Genomic DNA, 14876 nt, shown 5'->3' on the forward strand with positions numbered 1-14876 from the left:
AAGGGAAGGGAAGGGAAGGGAAGGGAAGGGAAGGGAAGGGAAGGGAAGGGAGAGCTAGCTTGAGCTTGTCTCAGCTCTGGTCACAGTGAGAGAACAAGAGTGTTTTCAGGGTGGCCCCCAAATAATCACTCATTTCCCACAACTGCAGGGAGCACCCCAAGTTTAATTGGGTGGCCTGCAGAGTTGTAAGCTGAGGTCACAGACTCCCCAGATCTCTGATGTAAAATTTAGCGCACTGATTAGAAAGGAGTGGGACCTACGACTTAGAAGGGGGACCTCTGGGTGAATTCAGAAAACAGAATGCCCGAGTCTCCCTCACATCCTCTCTGGTATCTCCCTGAGCTCAGCCAAGAGCACTTTGAAGACCTGGAAGAAACAGCTGAGGCAGCTTCTTGAAAGGGACTGCCTATTTTCAAGACCTACTCCCACCACATTTTGCTGCCTTTACAACACCCACGATTATGATCAGATCAGCACATCCCAGGAGTTTCAAGTCTGCTATGGGAGAACACAGAGAGGTGAGATGCTGCTAATTTCTATCAGTGTAACCCCAGGGGACAGGTGTAGCCATGGATTCCAGGGTGTTAAACGAGGGAGAGAGAATAGAGCATCGGCTGAGGAGGCTCTTACTGAAATGGGTACTCGTGCGCAAAACTGTTTTTATCATAAACGTGGGCTTGAATCGCTAGAAGTGGCTCGAACAGTTCGCTCTTAGCTGAAACTTGGATTCAATGTGGCCAACTGTCAATAAGATTAAGACGGTGGACTTTTCCTGGGTTAACACAGAAGAAGGAATTGCTTAGGGAGATGGGAACGTTGGAGTAGATTTTTCACAAACATCCACCCCCACCATATATCCTAAGACGACCTAAAAAGGATTCCCCTCGTTAAAGCAACGAGAAACCCAAACACACAATCTTTAATTCACAGTCTCTGCTCTTAGGTCAGGCTTGACTCATACAGGTGTAACCTGAGGAGTGGCTGGAGCTTATCATCCAGCCAAAGGTGACAGCAGGAGATGATATGGAGCAGGAATGAGCAAGCAAAATATTCACATATAGGTTTAAAATACTTAGGTGATGCCATGACCGGAGTATGTGTGTGTGTGTCTGTGTTCTGTTCGGTTACTAATTTAACGTTCTCTAGTTACCCTAAGTGACCTACACCTGCTAAAATCACAAAAAGAATAATGTATCTACAAGATATGTGGTTAAGGGGGCACCTGGGTGGCTCAGTCAGTTAAGCATCTGCCTTCAGCTCAGGTCATGATCCCAGGGTCCCGGGATTGAGCCCCATATTGAGCTCCCTGCTCAGTGGAGAGCCTGTTTCTCCCTCTCCCTTTGCCTACTTGTGCTCTCTCTCTCTGTCAAATGAATAAATAAAATCTTTAAAAAATAAAAATTAAAAAAAAAAAGATAATGTGGTTAAGATCTTAGATTCATATGGCTCTTACTAGCAGCGTGAACTGGGCAAGTGACTTGAGACCTCTGTAGTTCATTTTTTTCACCCACTTAGCACTTACGGCTGATATGAGGACAGGTAAGTTAATAAATAAAGTGCCTGGAACAGTGCGTGGCCCATGGTGAAGACTCTGCATGGATTAGCGAGTATTACTACTATTGTGCTGTTATTGGGGGCATGGTGAGCATTGCATAAATGTAGGTCATTATTATCATTACCCAGTTAAGACTTAGCACAGCAAGATCAAAGTAAATTCAGCAATAATTCACTAACACAGAGTTAAATATATAGTTTGATGCTATTTATGCTTATTCACAAATGCAAATATTTGGATACATCCCTGTAACTGACCTCTAATGGCTTTGTGAATTTCAAATCCCTGCACATTGAGTTTCCCCGCAGGAGACTAGGGAGGGGCTGCACCCCCCAAAGACATCCCCAAACACGATTGGGTCAGCTTCCTCCTTCTCAAAGTGTGCCCTAAACTAGCACTCCTCAAACTTCCCTGTGTCTATGAACCACCTGGGACTTTTGTTCAAAGGCAGGCTCAGATTCGGCTCAGGTCATGATCCCAGAGTCCTGGAATCGAGTCCCTTGTCTGGCTCCCTGCTCATCAGGGAGTCTGCTTCTCCCTCTGCCTCTGCCTGCTGCTCCCCCTGCTTGTGCTCTCTCTCTCTCTGTCTCTCTCTCTCTGACAAATGAATAAATTCTTAAAAAAAAAAAAATGCAGGTTCAGAATCAGCAGGTCTGGGGTAGACCCGGGATTCAGCATTTTAAGCAGGGTCCCAGAGATGGAGCAGGGAGAAAGGGGGGACCATCTGTAGGTGTGAGCTCTGTCTGGGAGGGCCTCCTTGCTTCCAGACAGGGCTGACGGACCACAGACTGTCCTCTGGCTTCATCAAATTCCCAAAGGACAAGCTCCTTCGCTGCCTTACAGGCATTTACCTCTTAACTCAGACCTTCTTGCTCATACAAATATCCACAGGCTTGAAGATTTCTCTCAAGCTTTAGATGTTTCTTTCTGCCAAAGGTCCCCCAGTTACATCAATGGACACACTGTTGTCTGTATATGAATGAGATTGTTACAGAATGCAGACTTCTGGGCCCCACCCTGTGGTTTCTGATTCTATGGCTCTGTTTTGTTTTTTTTAACACGCCCTCCGGGTGTGTTCTGACGCGCACCAAGTTTGGGACCCTCTGCTTTTGGCTAAAAAGCCCCAACGGCTTCCACATCACACCAGGCCTTTCCATTCATGCAGCGTGTGGGCAAGCATCTTCCCTCACACATGGGAAAGAAGTGTGCATTCCAGCTCCCAAAAGTGACCGACGCCAGTCCCGGAGCCTCCAAATCACTACCCGGCTGTGGATGAATGTGGGGCAGAAGTGAGCACCCCTCTGAATTACGCTGGTACTTTCTGTCTTCTCGGAGATCATGCATGATAACAGAGAGGCCCTGAGGGTGACCGATCAGCATACCCCTGCAATGAACAGGTGGCTGACAGCAAAGATACCGCTAACTCTCCCGTGTGACTCTGGCCACAATTCTGTTCCTTGTGGTCAGAGGCTTGTCTCAAAATGAACCGAAAGGGAATCTCGCTGACCGTAGAAATGGGCAAGTTCACACACAGTAGCCACCAGATAAATCCTTTTACAATGGAACCAAACGGAGCCCAATTCACTGTCGAGACAGAGGTGGACCTGTGTTTTAAACCACAGACCTGTTCAGAGACAGGAAGTCATTCAAAACCCCACATTTGCTGGGATTTCACAAGATTATGCATTTTTTTAATGTTTTTTAATTATATTATGTTAGTCACCATACAGTACATCCCCGGTTTCCGATGTAAGGCTCGATGATTCGTTAGTTGCGTGTAACACCCAGTGCACCATGCAATACGTGCCCTCCTTACTACCCATCACCGGTCTATCCCATTCCCCCACCCCCTCCCCTCTGAGGCCCTCAGTTTGTTTCCCAGAGTCCATAGTCTCTCATGTTTCATTCCCCCTTCTGATTACCCCCCCTTTCTTTATCCCTTTCTTCCCCTACCGATCTTCCTAGTTCTTATGTGTTCCATAGATGAGAGAAATCATATGATAATTGTCTTTCTCTGCTTGACTTATTTCACTTAGCATTATCTCCTCCAGTGCCGTCTGTGCTGCAGCAAATGTTGAGAAATCTTTCTCTCTGATAGCTGAGTAATATTCCATTGTATATATGGACCACAACTTCTTAATCCAGTCATCTGTTGAAGGGCATCTCGGTTCCTTCCACAGTCAAAAAAACTAAGAGGCAGCCCACGGAATGGGAGAAGATATTTGCAAATGACGCTACAGATAAAAGACTGGTATCCAAGATCTACAAAGAACTTCTCAAACTCAATACACGAGAAACAAATAAACAAATCATAAAATGGGCAGAAGATATGAACAGACACTTTTCCAATGATGACATACAAATGGCTAACAGACACATGAAAAAATGTTCAAAATCATTAGCCATCAGGGAAATTCATATCAAAACCACACTAAGATTATGCACTTCTGAGGGGCAGAAAGGAATTCGGGAAGAAGGCAAGGTCTGCCTTTGTTTCAATGAGGGACTTCCGCTGGGTAAGTGCGGGACCCCTGAGGGAAGCTTGTAGGGGGAGAGGATGGCATTAGCACTTGCCAGGGGGGCCTTCCCCAAGGCCGTGAGCTGCTGAGAATGTCCCTGATTTGACTGTTTCGGGAAACTATTTGCAAAGCTAGCTGGATTCGTTCCAGATGGCCACGGTGGTGTGGTTGGAGAAACTATTAAAAGCTGGAAAGCAGTCAAAAATAGCCGTTAGGTCTTGAAGATCCCAAGGCCTTATTCCCGGGTGAAGGAGGCTGGAAGCTCTGAGGCCCTGGAGCTGCTGTGGGCAACTCAGAGGTGAGGGGAGCAGACAGGACGTGGCAGAGCCCACCGTCCTTTGCAAGCAGTCTTTCTCAACCCACATCTCTGAGAGATGCCAGCTTCGCAGATTCTTTTTGGGGTGACTATTTTGTCCGTTCTTCCAAGGATGGTACATAACTAGGACCGAGGTGCACTGGAGTAAAGTCGATTCCCAATGAGCCTGATGGAGAAGGCTGCAGGCTTCCAGATTCTGGGCTGAAGGGGAGATTCTGGCAAAAGGCGTCTGGGAAAAGTGAATCCCGGCTCCCACCTGGTGCTAGGGCAAAAGTTACCTCAGCTGCAGAGGCTGGAAAGGGGAGAAGCACTGCCAGCAACAGGGGGGTGTGCAATGGAGTTAAAAGTTACAAGAAAGAACCTTTGATGTCAAAGACCAAAGAGGAAGCAATGGGCATAGGGCACAAAATCTGGTTTTCTGTTTATTTAACTCCAAGCAGATCTGCCCTTGCAGCGTACGCATGCGCACACACACACACACACACACACACACACACACACACAGAGTCCCAGCACTCAAGGCCAAGAGAGCAATCCCAGACTCTACAGCCTGCCTTCCATTGTGTCTTCTGGAAAGCCAGCTCCACACACAGACTGGAGCTGTCTGGCTCTCTCCATGTCCAGGAAATCCCACCGAGCTCCCTAATCCAGGGAGGTTACTATTACACGCTTAGGCGGCAAGGCACCCCACTCCCAAGGAACCACCTAATGAAAGCCTCATGTGTCAACTTCGGTTGCACAGACACACTCAGGCTACTCCAGCTGGGCCTCGTGCCGAAGGGATGACCTCACCGTCGGGCAAACCGGCAGGGACCCCAGAAAGAGAAGGTCGGTGTGTGGGCCGGACCTGCTCCTAATCACGGCCAGCTGGGATGGACGGAGGCACTGCCCCCTCTCCTGCTGCCCCCCCCGCCCCGACACCAGGGTCCTTGGGCCGGAAGGCACAGTCAGCTTACAGCTAAGAATCCCCAGCTCCAGCCCAAACACCCCACTTTTTTGGCAGTATCCCCATAACAATTTCTGCCATTCCACAAGTTTCATGCCAAAGAATAGCTTAATTCAGTAAGGCCGAATCTCTGTGCAGAACCCCCAGTTACAGAAGCTAGAAAGGAAGGATAAATTAGGACCTATATATATATATTTTTTAACAGAAGCGCAAAAGGCCCATTAAGAGAAAGTCAGTGAGACGTGGTCCATCCACGTCCGGCATGCAGCACCCCAGAAATCCCACTTAGCAGCCTCATTCACAGAACCCCTAAAGACACACATGTCGGCCTCAGACTGGACATCTTCCACTTCGCTCTTTTCACACTTAGGCAATTAATAAACCGGTAGAGCAACTCCTTCTACGGACATCGCTGCTCTGTCTTCATGTGGCTGCAGTAAATCTTTCGTAAGCAGCAAAACCAAACCTCGAAGAAGCTACACTTCGAAAGTAAAGAGATGTGTTTTTCCCTGATGGTGTCACCGTGAGGGAGCTGATGACCTCAGCTTTTTTTTTGAACCTGAGCTTTTGTTACAGGAACGAACAGACATTCTCTCCGAGTGAACCGCTAAGTCGTTTTAAGTTCTGGTAAGTTCTGCCGTTGGCATTGGTAGCTGAGTATAAGTTGCAAATAAATGGGTGGAACTAGGAAGCTGTGAAACTGAATCCGATACGGGGCTCTGCCCGAGTCCTGACGGGTTCCTTGCACAACCTGGACACAGAAGATCCCCTGGGCCTCCAAGACCTCATGAACGCAAGGAGGATTTGCAACAGTGTGAAAACTCCCTGTGAGCTGAGATCCAGTGAATGAATACACACAAACGAAGACCCTTCGGTTTCAGAGGAGTAACTCACCCACGGTAGGTCTGGCTCGTTTTTATTAAATGTTGCTACTTCCATTCCACTAGCTTTTGTTATAGGAGTTGTGGGTAGAGAATCAAAAGCCCAGAATCTTCGTTCCATAAACAGAAGTGTAGATTAAGATTTCTATTATTTTAAGGAGGAAACTTTTTCTGGAAATGTACCTCCAAAATGAGGATGGGGGTCAATGGAAAACAGATTTTGCTCTACGAGATATGCTTGGCTCTGGGTTTTCAGAACTATCTAAAGCAAGCAGCTAAATATAAAGCAATGTCAAATCAGGCCTGCAAAGATATGGTGAGTCACAATCAATCAGAGTTGTAAGGAAAAGGCTGGGACTGCTTATACCACTGAGCACCCCTGATGAAACATCCCTCTCCTGAACAGGAAAATAAACGTCCACGGCTATACTGGGGGGTTGGCTGGAGTTCATTCACCATTTGGTCACCCTTATTATCATCCTTCCAGCAATTCCAGCAAGATAACACGAGAGAGCTGCAGGTCAAGCAAACATCTCCCAACCACGGTCTTTTCCTCCAAGGGGCTTCCTGACCCCATGCTCTACTTCCTGCTTTTCCCCTGTATACTTCACCCTCTGAGAGTCCCAATGCCCACCACTCTGGACCCCTTAAGCCTGGGATCGAGCTGCTTTTCAGAGGGGGAGAGCATGTGTTGAAAAAAATAATAATAATAAATAAGAAGGCTTTTTCTTGGACCTTCAGCCAAGGCTGAATCTAAATGTCAGGAGGGTCACAAGTGGTTTGGGATAGTCTCAGGGTTTTGGAACAGGAAAGAACCTTCAAGATGTCATAGGTCACTTTTTAGAACTTTTAAAACACAGGGAAACCCTTTTCCCCAGTGAGGTTGTAGGAAGCAACCCAGCAAGTAAAACAGAGAGGAAAGAAGCCGTAATTATACCCAGACAATGGCATATGAATTTAGCCATTAAAAAAAAAAAAAAACCACAAAGTACAGATACATGCTATAATACGGATAAACCTTGCAGACATCATGCTAAGGAAAAGCAGCCAGTCACAAAGGACCACACATTGTAGGATTCCATTATTATGAAATGTCCAAGAGAGAGAAATCCATAGAAACAGAAAGTAGATTAGTGGCTGCCTAGGGGTTGGGGGTAGAGGGATGAGAGGTGGGAGCTAAAAGGTAGCTTCTTTTTGGAGTGGTGACAATATTCTAAAATTGATTACGGCATTGGTTACCCAAATCTGTGAATACGCTAAAAGCCACTGAATCACACTGTTTAAATGGGCGAGTGTTAGGGCATGTGCATTCCGTCTCCCTAAAGCTATTTAAAGGAGAGGGAGGGGAGGGGGAAAGATCTGTGGTGGCTGTTCCACCGGCCAGCCCTCCTCCCTCACCCTGTTCCCTCCGGTGGCCCCCCACCTTTGCAGGTGTGTTGTTTGCACGGAGTGTTGTTTGAAAAACCCTGATCTAGCCCTCAAATGTAAACCAAGACATGAACCCAAGTCTTTTGACTCCAAGTGCAAGGCCCTTTAAAGCCAAGGTCTCACTGATGAGCCGGGGCTCATCTCGGGGGGGCCCCGCTGCACGCCCAGGGCTCACCGTCCATGTCCAGCCGCTGCATGATGATGGCCAGCTCCACCTCACTCGGCATGTACCCCAAAGAGCGCATGGCCATTCCCAGCTCCTGCTTGGAGATGAAGCCATTCCCATCTCGGTCCAGAACCCGAAAGGCCTCTCGGATCTCTACAAGAGGGAAAGCAAAGAAAGTCCAATGGTCACGTGGCTTGGTCTGTTGCATTGAAATTATCGACAGTCCTCTACCAAACACTCTTAACTGCTTTACAAATACTAATATGTCAGAATCCTTTAATCAGATAAAAGAGTGGCCAAAAAAGGGACAAAAAGAAAGGAAGAGAAAAGGGAATGAAAAATCAGGAAAGGAAAAGAAGGGGAAAAGGAAAAAAGAAAACCAGCCCTGAGCGTCCTAAAATACCACAATAGTGCGTAAAATTCGACGGTGGTCCCAGCGGAGACCCGTGTTCGCCAAGGACATTTCCTGGGCTGGAACGAGCGGGTTAGGTTTCAGCCGTGAGGACAGAGCTGCCTCTTAACCTGGGCGCCTCGTTTGCAGGAAAGGAGAACGAGATTCCCCTCCGCAGACTCCTGTGTCAGCCCCCTGCTGCCGCTGGAGCTGTGCAGAAGGCTTTTTTTTAACCCCGTAGGAAGACTGGAGTTACTATCCTGCTGTTTTAATTTCATCCTCTAATTTACAGCTATTTTATGGCTATAAACAACCTCAGATCGATAAGAGTGTCATCAAAGCCCAAAAGTCATCTTTAATCACATTCTCTCCAGGCCGGCAGAGGATTTGACTCTGCTGTCAATAAGGCCATTCCACTCGGCAGGTGATCGCCCATCCCCTGACCCCAACCTGAGTTGTTCTGCATTCGGCCCGGAACCCCTCCATCTGGACCCCCCGCCACCTGTGGGTCCCGGGTTGGCTGAGCATTTCCTAACACATCACAGGGCCGCGAGGCATGGTGTGGGGACTTCAGGATCTGAGTCTGAAGATGACAGGTTCGTCAATGGGATCTGAGCGCCAGACTTGGCTAAACCCGGTGCAAGCAGGTATGGCCGCTGCCAACATTCATCACTCTGTTCAACCAGAATTGGCTGTCTGTTCCTGGGGAGCATGGAAGTAAGGACCTCTGAGAACCAACAACAACCCGTTGGGCATCACGGTTCTCCTCCAGAGCCCTACATTCCTGTCGGGAAGGAAAGACCCAGGAACTTTTGAAACTCTTGAAACTAACCCAAGACATTGGCCCTAACCCATTTACCTACTGCTTCTCGAAATATCTGACTATGCTCCCGGGAAACACCTAGAACCACACCCTTACCCAAACGAGCTTTGGTCCCTTCCCATTTGTACCGATTTCCCGGGACTGCTACAACCAATCACTACAGGGGCGCCTGGGTGGCTCAGTCGTTAAGCGTCTATCTTCGGCTCAGGTCACGATCCCGGGGTCCTGGGATCGAGCCCCGCATCGGGCTCCCCGCTCAGTAGGAAGCCTGCTTCTCCCCTCTCCCTCTCCGCCTACTTGTGTTCTCTCTCTCGCTGTATCTCTCTCTGTCAAATAAATAAAATCTTTAAAAAAAAAAATCACTACAAACATCGTGCCTTAAAACAAAATAAATTTCTTTTCTCATAATCTGGAAGCAGAAGTATGAAATCAGGATCACTGGACCAAAATCAAGGTGGGGACAGGGCTGTGCTCTCCTAAGGCAAGAATCTCTCCCTTGCCTCTTCCAGCCCTGGGTGGCTCTCGGCACTCCTTGGCTTGTGGCCAGGTCCCTCCAAGCTCTGCTTCTGTGGCCACATCGCCTTTTCCTCTTCTGTCTGTGCTCTCCCTCTACGTTCTGCTTCAAAGGACACTTGTGAGGGCATTTAGGACCCACCCAGGTAACCCAGGATAAGCTCCCCATCTCAAGACCCTCAACTTAACATCTGTAAGAACCGTTTTTTTCCACAAGGAAATATTTACAGGTTCCAAGCTTAAGGACCTGATACTTCTGGGGCCCGATTTTCAGACCCCTCTCCCATCCAGGATTGCCACCTGAAACACCTTGCCTTCCTCTTTACCTGTCCCAGTCCTGTCGGTCCTTCAAGCCTAAGTCGGGGACCGTGAGTTCCGCAAAAATGCCTTTGCCCACCATGGCCAATGTTCTCTCCCTTTCTGCTCCTGTTTAGTGGGTCATTCCTTCCTTTCTCGTGACGTCAGCCCCTCCCATCCAAAGATACGATGGTTGGTGCAGAAACCACGGCTTCTCTTCCTATACGTCATTCATCTTTGTCTTCCCACCCACACTCCGAAGGAGGCATTACACAGACTCAATGGGTGATGGGTCTCAATACGTAAGGATCGCGTATTAGTAGCAAATTCACTATCAATATGAATTCTGCACGTTGAGTGCTTTCTGAGAGTAAGTGTAGGCTCCAGCAGACAGAAGACCAGCCTGTGAGCTGGGACCCCAGGCTCCCGGCCAGGCGCATTAGCTAATTAGGTCCGCAGCCAAACCCCGAGGCCTCGGATTGTTCATGTGTAAAATGAGCTGGGTTGGCCACGAGGATCCCTAAGGTCCTTCCAGACCTTTTCTGGGGATCTGTGGACATTGTTAAAGTGTTTAAGAGAAGAACAGGAAGCCTGTGTTCTCTTTCATACCCTATTAATCTACTGTTCAAACACCCCTCTTTTTTCCATTGAGGATAAAGAAAAAATTTCAGTCTGGTCCAAATTCTGAATCAAGGCGTTTGTCTGCACTTTTAGACTTTTCTCACCAATGAAACAGGCCCAAGATTCCCTCAGGCAGCCATATGTTTTTCCTACCAAGTCCCAGGTGGCCCGGAAAGAGCTTAGAGCCACTGCTCAGCGTGAGGTCATGGCACACAACACGCAAGGACAGTGGGGCGGAGACCACGGCCTCACATGGCCGGAGCCCAGATGCCGAGGGCAGGAGGACGCGCAGGCGGGGGTCTGCTGAGGTGGGAGTCGGCCCACAAGGAAGTCAGTCTGGCCCTGCCCTGCAACCGGGGCAGGCTTCTCCCTGTGCCTCGATTGCCCCATCTGAAAAATGGGTTGGGTTGGCTCTCTTTCTAGCCTAATAGGGCTCTACTTCAGAGTCGGCAGATACCATGCAATAGCAGAAAATGTCAGATGATGACAGAGGCCCAGCCTGGAGCCAAAGAGAAGCCAGGGTCCTAGGTGGGCCACCTGGATGGCCAGCTGCATGCTGAGCTCGGCCCTTTGTCCTCCTTCCCCAAGGTACACCTCCACTCGCCGTCCCTCTCACCCAACCTTGAGCTCCCCGGCTACTATGATCACTCTGACAGGGCGACCCCCTTCTGTTGACGGGGTGACAGGGTCTGGCCTCATTCCTGTGATCCCCCTGCCTATGTCCTAGATCTCACAAATGAACGAGCCTGTATCCTTACACTGCACACGCCGGAGACACCTGATCAAGGGTGTGTGTGAACTTGGCCTGGAAATAAAGGCCTTGATGGGTGTGCCTCCCCACCCCCACCTCACTGCCCTGGCTACTCATAGAACCACCTCCCCCTTGGGCTGCAGGAGTCAGACGGAGGCCACCCCAGAACCGGCCTGCAGTGAAGAGACGTGACCCCTTGAAGCTTCACACCCCCATGGTTTGCTGTCTGTTGTAAGTAACCAGGCCAGCCCCGCTCCTGCCCAAGACAGCACAGCACAGGTACAAACCAGCTCAGAGTTCTGTTTTCTGTGGCCCCCAGGTAAGCAGGACAAAGCTGAACTTCTCTGTTTGCCCAGAAGTTCTGCTCCTGGCTCCCAGGTAGAGAATGTGTGTGTGTGTGTGTGTGTGTGTGTGCGCACGCACACGTGGACGCATGTGTGCAAAGGCAGACAAAGCTCACTGACTTCATTTTCTTTCAAAACAGCAGGGTGGGGGGAAGTACAAAACTAGAAATCCGTAATGGGAGCCTCTGGAGATTTAATCTTTCCAGGGTAGGGAAAGCCCAGGCAAACGAGAAGCTTATTAGAAGGAAATGGGTCTTGCAGCCGGAGACGTGTGATGTGTGCCTCACTTTATTTTTATTTTTAATAGCAGAACAGGGTGTGAGAAATATGCCCATAAAACCAGTGGAGAGACGGAAGCAGGCCGGATCCGCCTGCCTCTGGCTACAGGCAGCCTGCTGGCAACACGGAGGGGCCCTGGCCACTCTCCACATCCTTGGGAAGTGGGGACCACAGATCAAGTTTCAGGAACAACCCCGTAATGCAGTGTGCTTTTCGCTGGAATTTATCCCCTCTCTGGGCTCAAGTCCCTGGTGCTTCAGGGTTACACAAGCGTGCCATGCTTTTGGTCTTTAAGTCAGTTCCCTGCTCATGTCAGACACCAGCATGGCAATTAGCCCACCCTTGCAGGTTACAGAAGGGGCCGCGGTGATGGTGACGAGAGCCTGGCCAGCCACCACTTTGTGGAGTATGAGAGGAAGCATCGTACGATGCACCCTCTGGCTAAAGGAATCTGCTCTCTGCATATGGAATCTCCCAAAACCAATGTCTGCATTCCCACAGGGCTCTGCGCCTCTTCTTCCCGACATTCTGGAGCCAAGCAAGGCCTGGACTAGAAATCGAGCTACTCTAGAGCCCAAGAGATTTACTTCTCGTTCCACCAGCAAGTGTATCTTCTTAAAACTCTCAGAGCCGCCACCGGAACCACCTGCATGCCAACCCAGTGCCCTCTAAGAACCAGGCTTTGGGTCCATGATGCTCCCTGGGGACATGGCCAGTTCAGGCAGGAACAACGGCAGAGGCACGGCTATCATACAGAGCAGACGCATCAGGCAGGCCGCCCCAATAAAGTGTGCATCAGATGAAAACCAGACACCAGCCGGAGTCAATATTCGTTGGCGAACCTTCTGGCTTTGAAGCATCAGCTGAAATTCACAGCGCTCATTTGCAAACTCCGATCGGTAATGAAGGACAACAGTTTTTCCTATCTCAACCCCTGTTAGATGCGAAATCTGTTTCGTCGCCACAGAAATGTGTCTTTAGGAAGAATGTGGGCTTTAAGCACAAGAAGCGGTGGCTCTATTCATGAGCAAGATGGGTTCTGTTGATACACGTCATTGAGAAATGGCAAAACGGGACACAAGCAATTCAGCAAGGCAGTTATTGAATACCAACCCAAGTGCTCCAGAAAATACAAGATAGGCACCTCGAGGTCTTTACACAGAAGAATTAATAGGACAGGGATTGAGTTAATGACAAAAGAGATCTAGAAGGCTCTCCACCCACTCTGTGAAAGACAAATGAATACTTAGAGATGATTAATACAGCTTCTCGTTCACTGAAGAGTTGCTGTTTACTTACTATATCCCATAGGCTGTGCCAGAACAATTAGGTGGCAAAAGACGCTATCTAAGCTATGAGAAGCTTACATTCTAGTTAGAGAGCCAGGGAGGTGATGGGATATTCACACCAGAGAATGACAAGAGCCATCATACAAGTCTACCCAAAACCCCACGGATGTCCTTCCATATGAGAGAGACAACTCTGTGAGAGGGTCACACCAGAATCTTTGACATGATGAGATGAGGGGGGAAAAGTACAGGAGGGCAAGACCGCCAAGGGCCTTGGGAGCCGTCCAAGCTGTACCCTGCAGACCACATGTTGGCAAATGATGGCCTGTGGCCAAATCTCGCCCACCACCTGCTTTGAAAATAAGGTGTTTTGGGGACACATCCGTGCTTACTCATTTACACGCTGTCTGTGTCTGTTGCCTACTGTCTACTGCTTTGGTATACACAAATAAAATTGAGAAGTTGTGACAGGGACGGTTTGGCTCACAAGGCCTGAAACAGTCAGACTTTGGCCTTTTGTAATTAGTTGTAAACCCCTGATGGAGGCCACAGGGAGCCCTCAGTGGTTATAAACAAAAAGAGAAAAAAGAAAAGAAAAGAAAAAAGAAAAGAGAAGAAAAGAAAGGATCAGATTTTTTTTTTAAGATTTTATTTATTTATTTGGGAGAGACAGAGAGAGAACACAAGTGGCAGGGAACACCAGAGGGAGAGGGACAAGCAGACTCGGGGCTGAGCACATTGATGCGGGGCTCGATCCCATGACCCTGAGATCATGACCTGAGCCGAAACCAAGACTTGGACGCTTAACCAACTGAGCCACCCAAGAGACCCAAGATTAGATTGATTTTTATTTTTTTTAAATTTTTTTTAAAGATTTTATTTATTTATTCGACAGAGATAGAGACAGCCAGCGAGAGAGGGAACACAAGCAGGGTGAGTGGGAGAGGAAGAAGCAGACTCATAGCGGAGGAGCCTGATGTGGGGCTTGATTCCATAACGCCAGGATCACGCCCTGAGCCGAAGGCAGACGCTTAACTGCTGTGCCACCCAGGCGCCCCATAGATTGATTTTTAAACCGAGGGATCTGGCACCTGGGTGGCCAAGAGGTGAGAAGCACAGCCCTCACCTGGAGGCCTCACCACAGAGTCTACGAGAAGACAAGGCGCCTGAGCTCAGCATCGTGGAGCTGGCAGGGTCCCAGTAACTTTTCTGAGTGGTCAGCCGGGAGGGCTCAGGTGTCCAGGGTTTTGTGGAGAGAGGGCTTTGAGGTTGATGCTGGGGTTTCTCGTTGGCCTGATGGGGTGAGGGCTGATGGCATTAACTGAGACAGAACTCAGGAGGAAGCACGAGCTTTCAGAGAGGGAAGGGAAGGGGCATTCCGGCCACATGGAGTACAGGGCTCTGAGAGAGAGCCAGGCAGCCAGGTGTGCCAAGCACTTGGAAATAAGGGACCAGCTGTTGCTGATGGTAATACTGAGTATACAACCAGAATGGAAAATGGGAACAGAATGACCAGAATTGCATATAAAATGCTGGTTCGATCCCAGTACGGGTTCCAATTGAATTCTCCATCAGTCCGCAAATACAACTGATTGGTTTCAATAATTAGGGAACACAGAGGTGAGGGCTTCGACAGCCAGGAGGACAGGGCCCCCAACGAGGACCCTTGTGCCGGGAGGAGGTGGGGTCAGAAATGTTCTGCATTGAATAACACTGACTGGGGACAGGCCACGTGGATGGGGCGGGGGGGGGGGGGC

At 49.1% G+C, this 14876-nt stretch overlaps 1 protein-coding gene across 1 annotated transcript in view; it reads right to left on the reverse strand.

Annotated features, from left to right (window-relative positions):
* Nucleotides 1–14876, reverse strand: part of CALN1 (calneuron 1) — a 469501-nt gene that overhangs the window by 231652 nt on the left and 222973 nt on the right. Inside the window, 1 exon segment of the mRNA XM_008698565.1 lies at nucleotides 7821–7964. Within this exon segment, the coding sequence (XP_008696787.1) occupies nucleotides 7821–7964 (144 nt within the window).

The sequence above is a fragment of the Ursus maritimus genome, unplaced genomic scaffold (assembly GCF_017311325.1).
Source record: "Ursus maritimus isolate PB19 unplaced genomic scaffold, ASM1731132v1 scaffold_2, whole genome shotgun sequence".
In the NCBI taxonomy this organism is placed as follows: domain Eukaryota; kingdom Metazoa; phylum Chordata; class Mammalia; order Carnivora; family Ursidae; genus Ursus; species Ursus maritimus.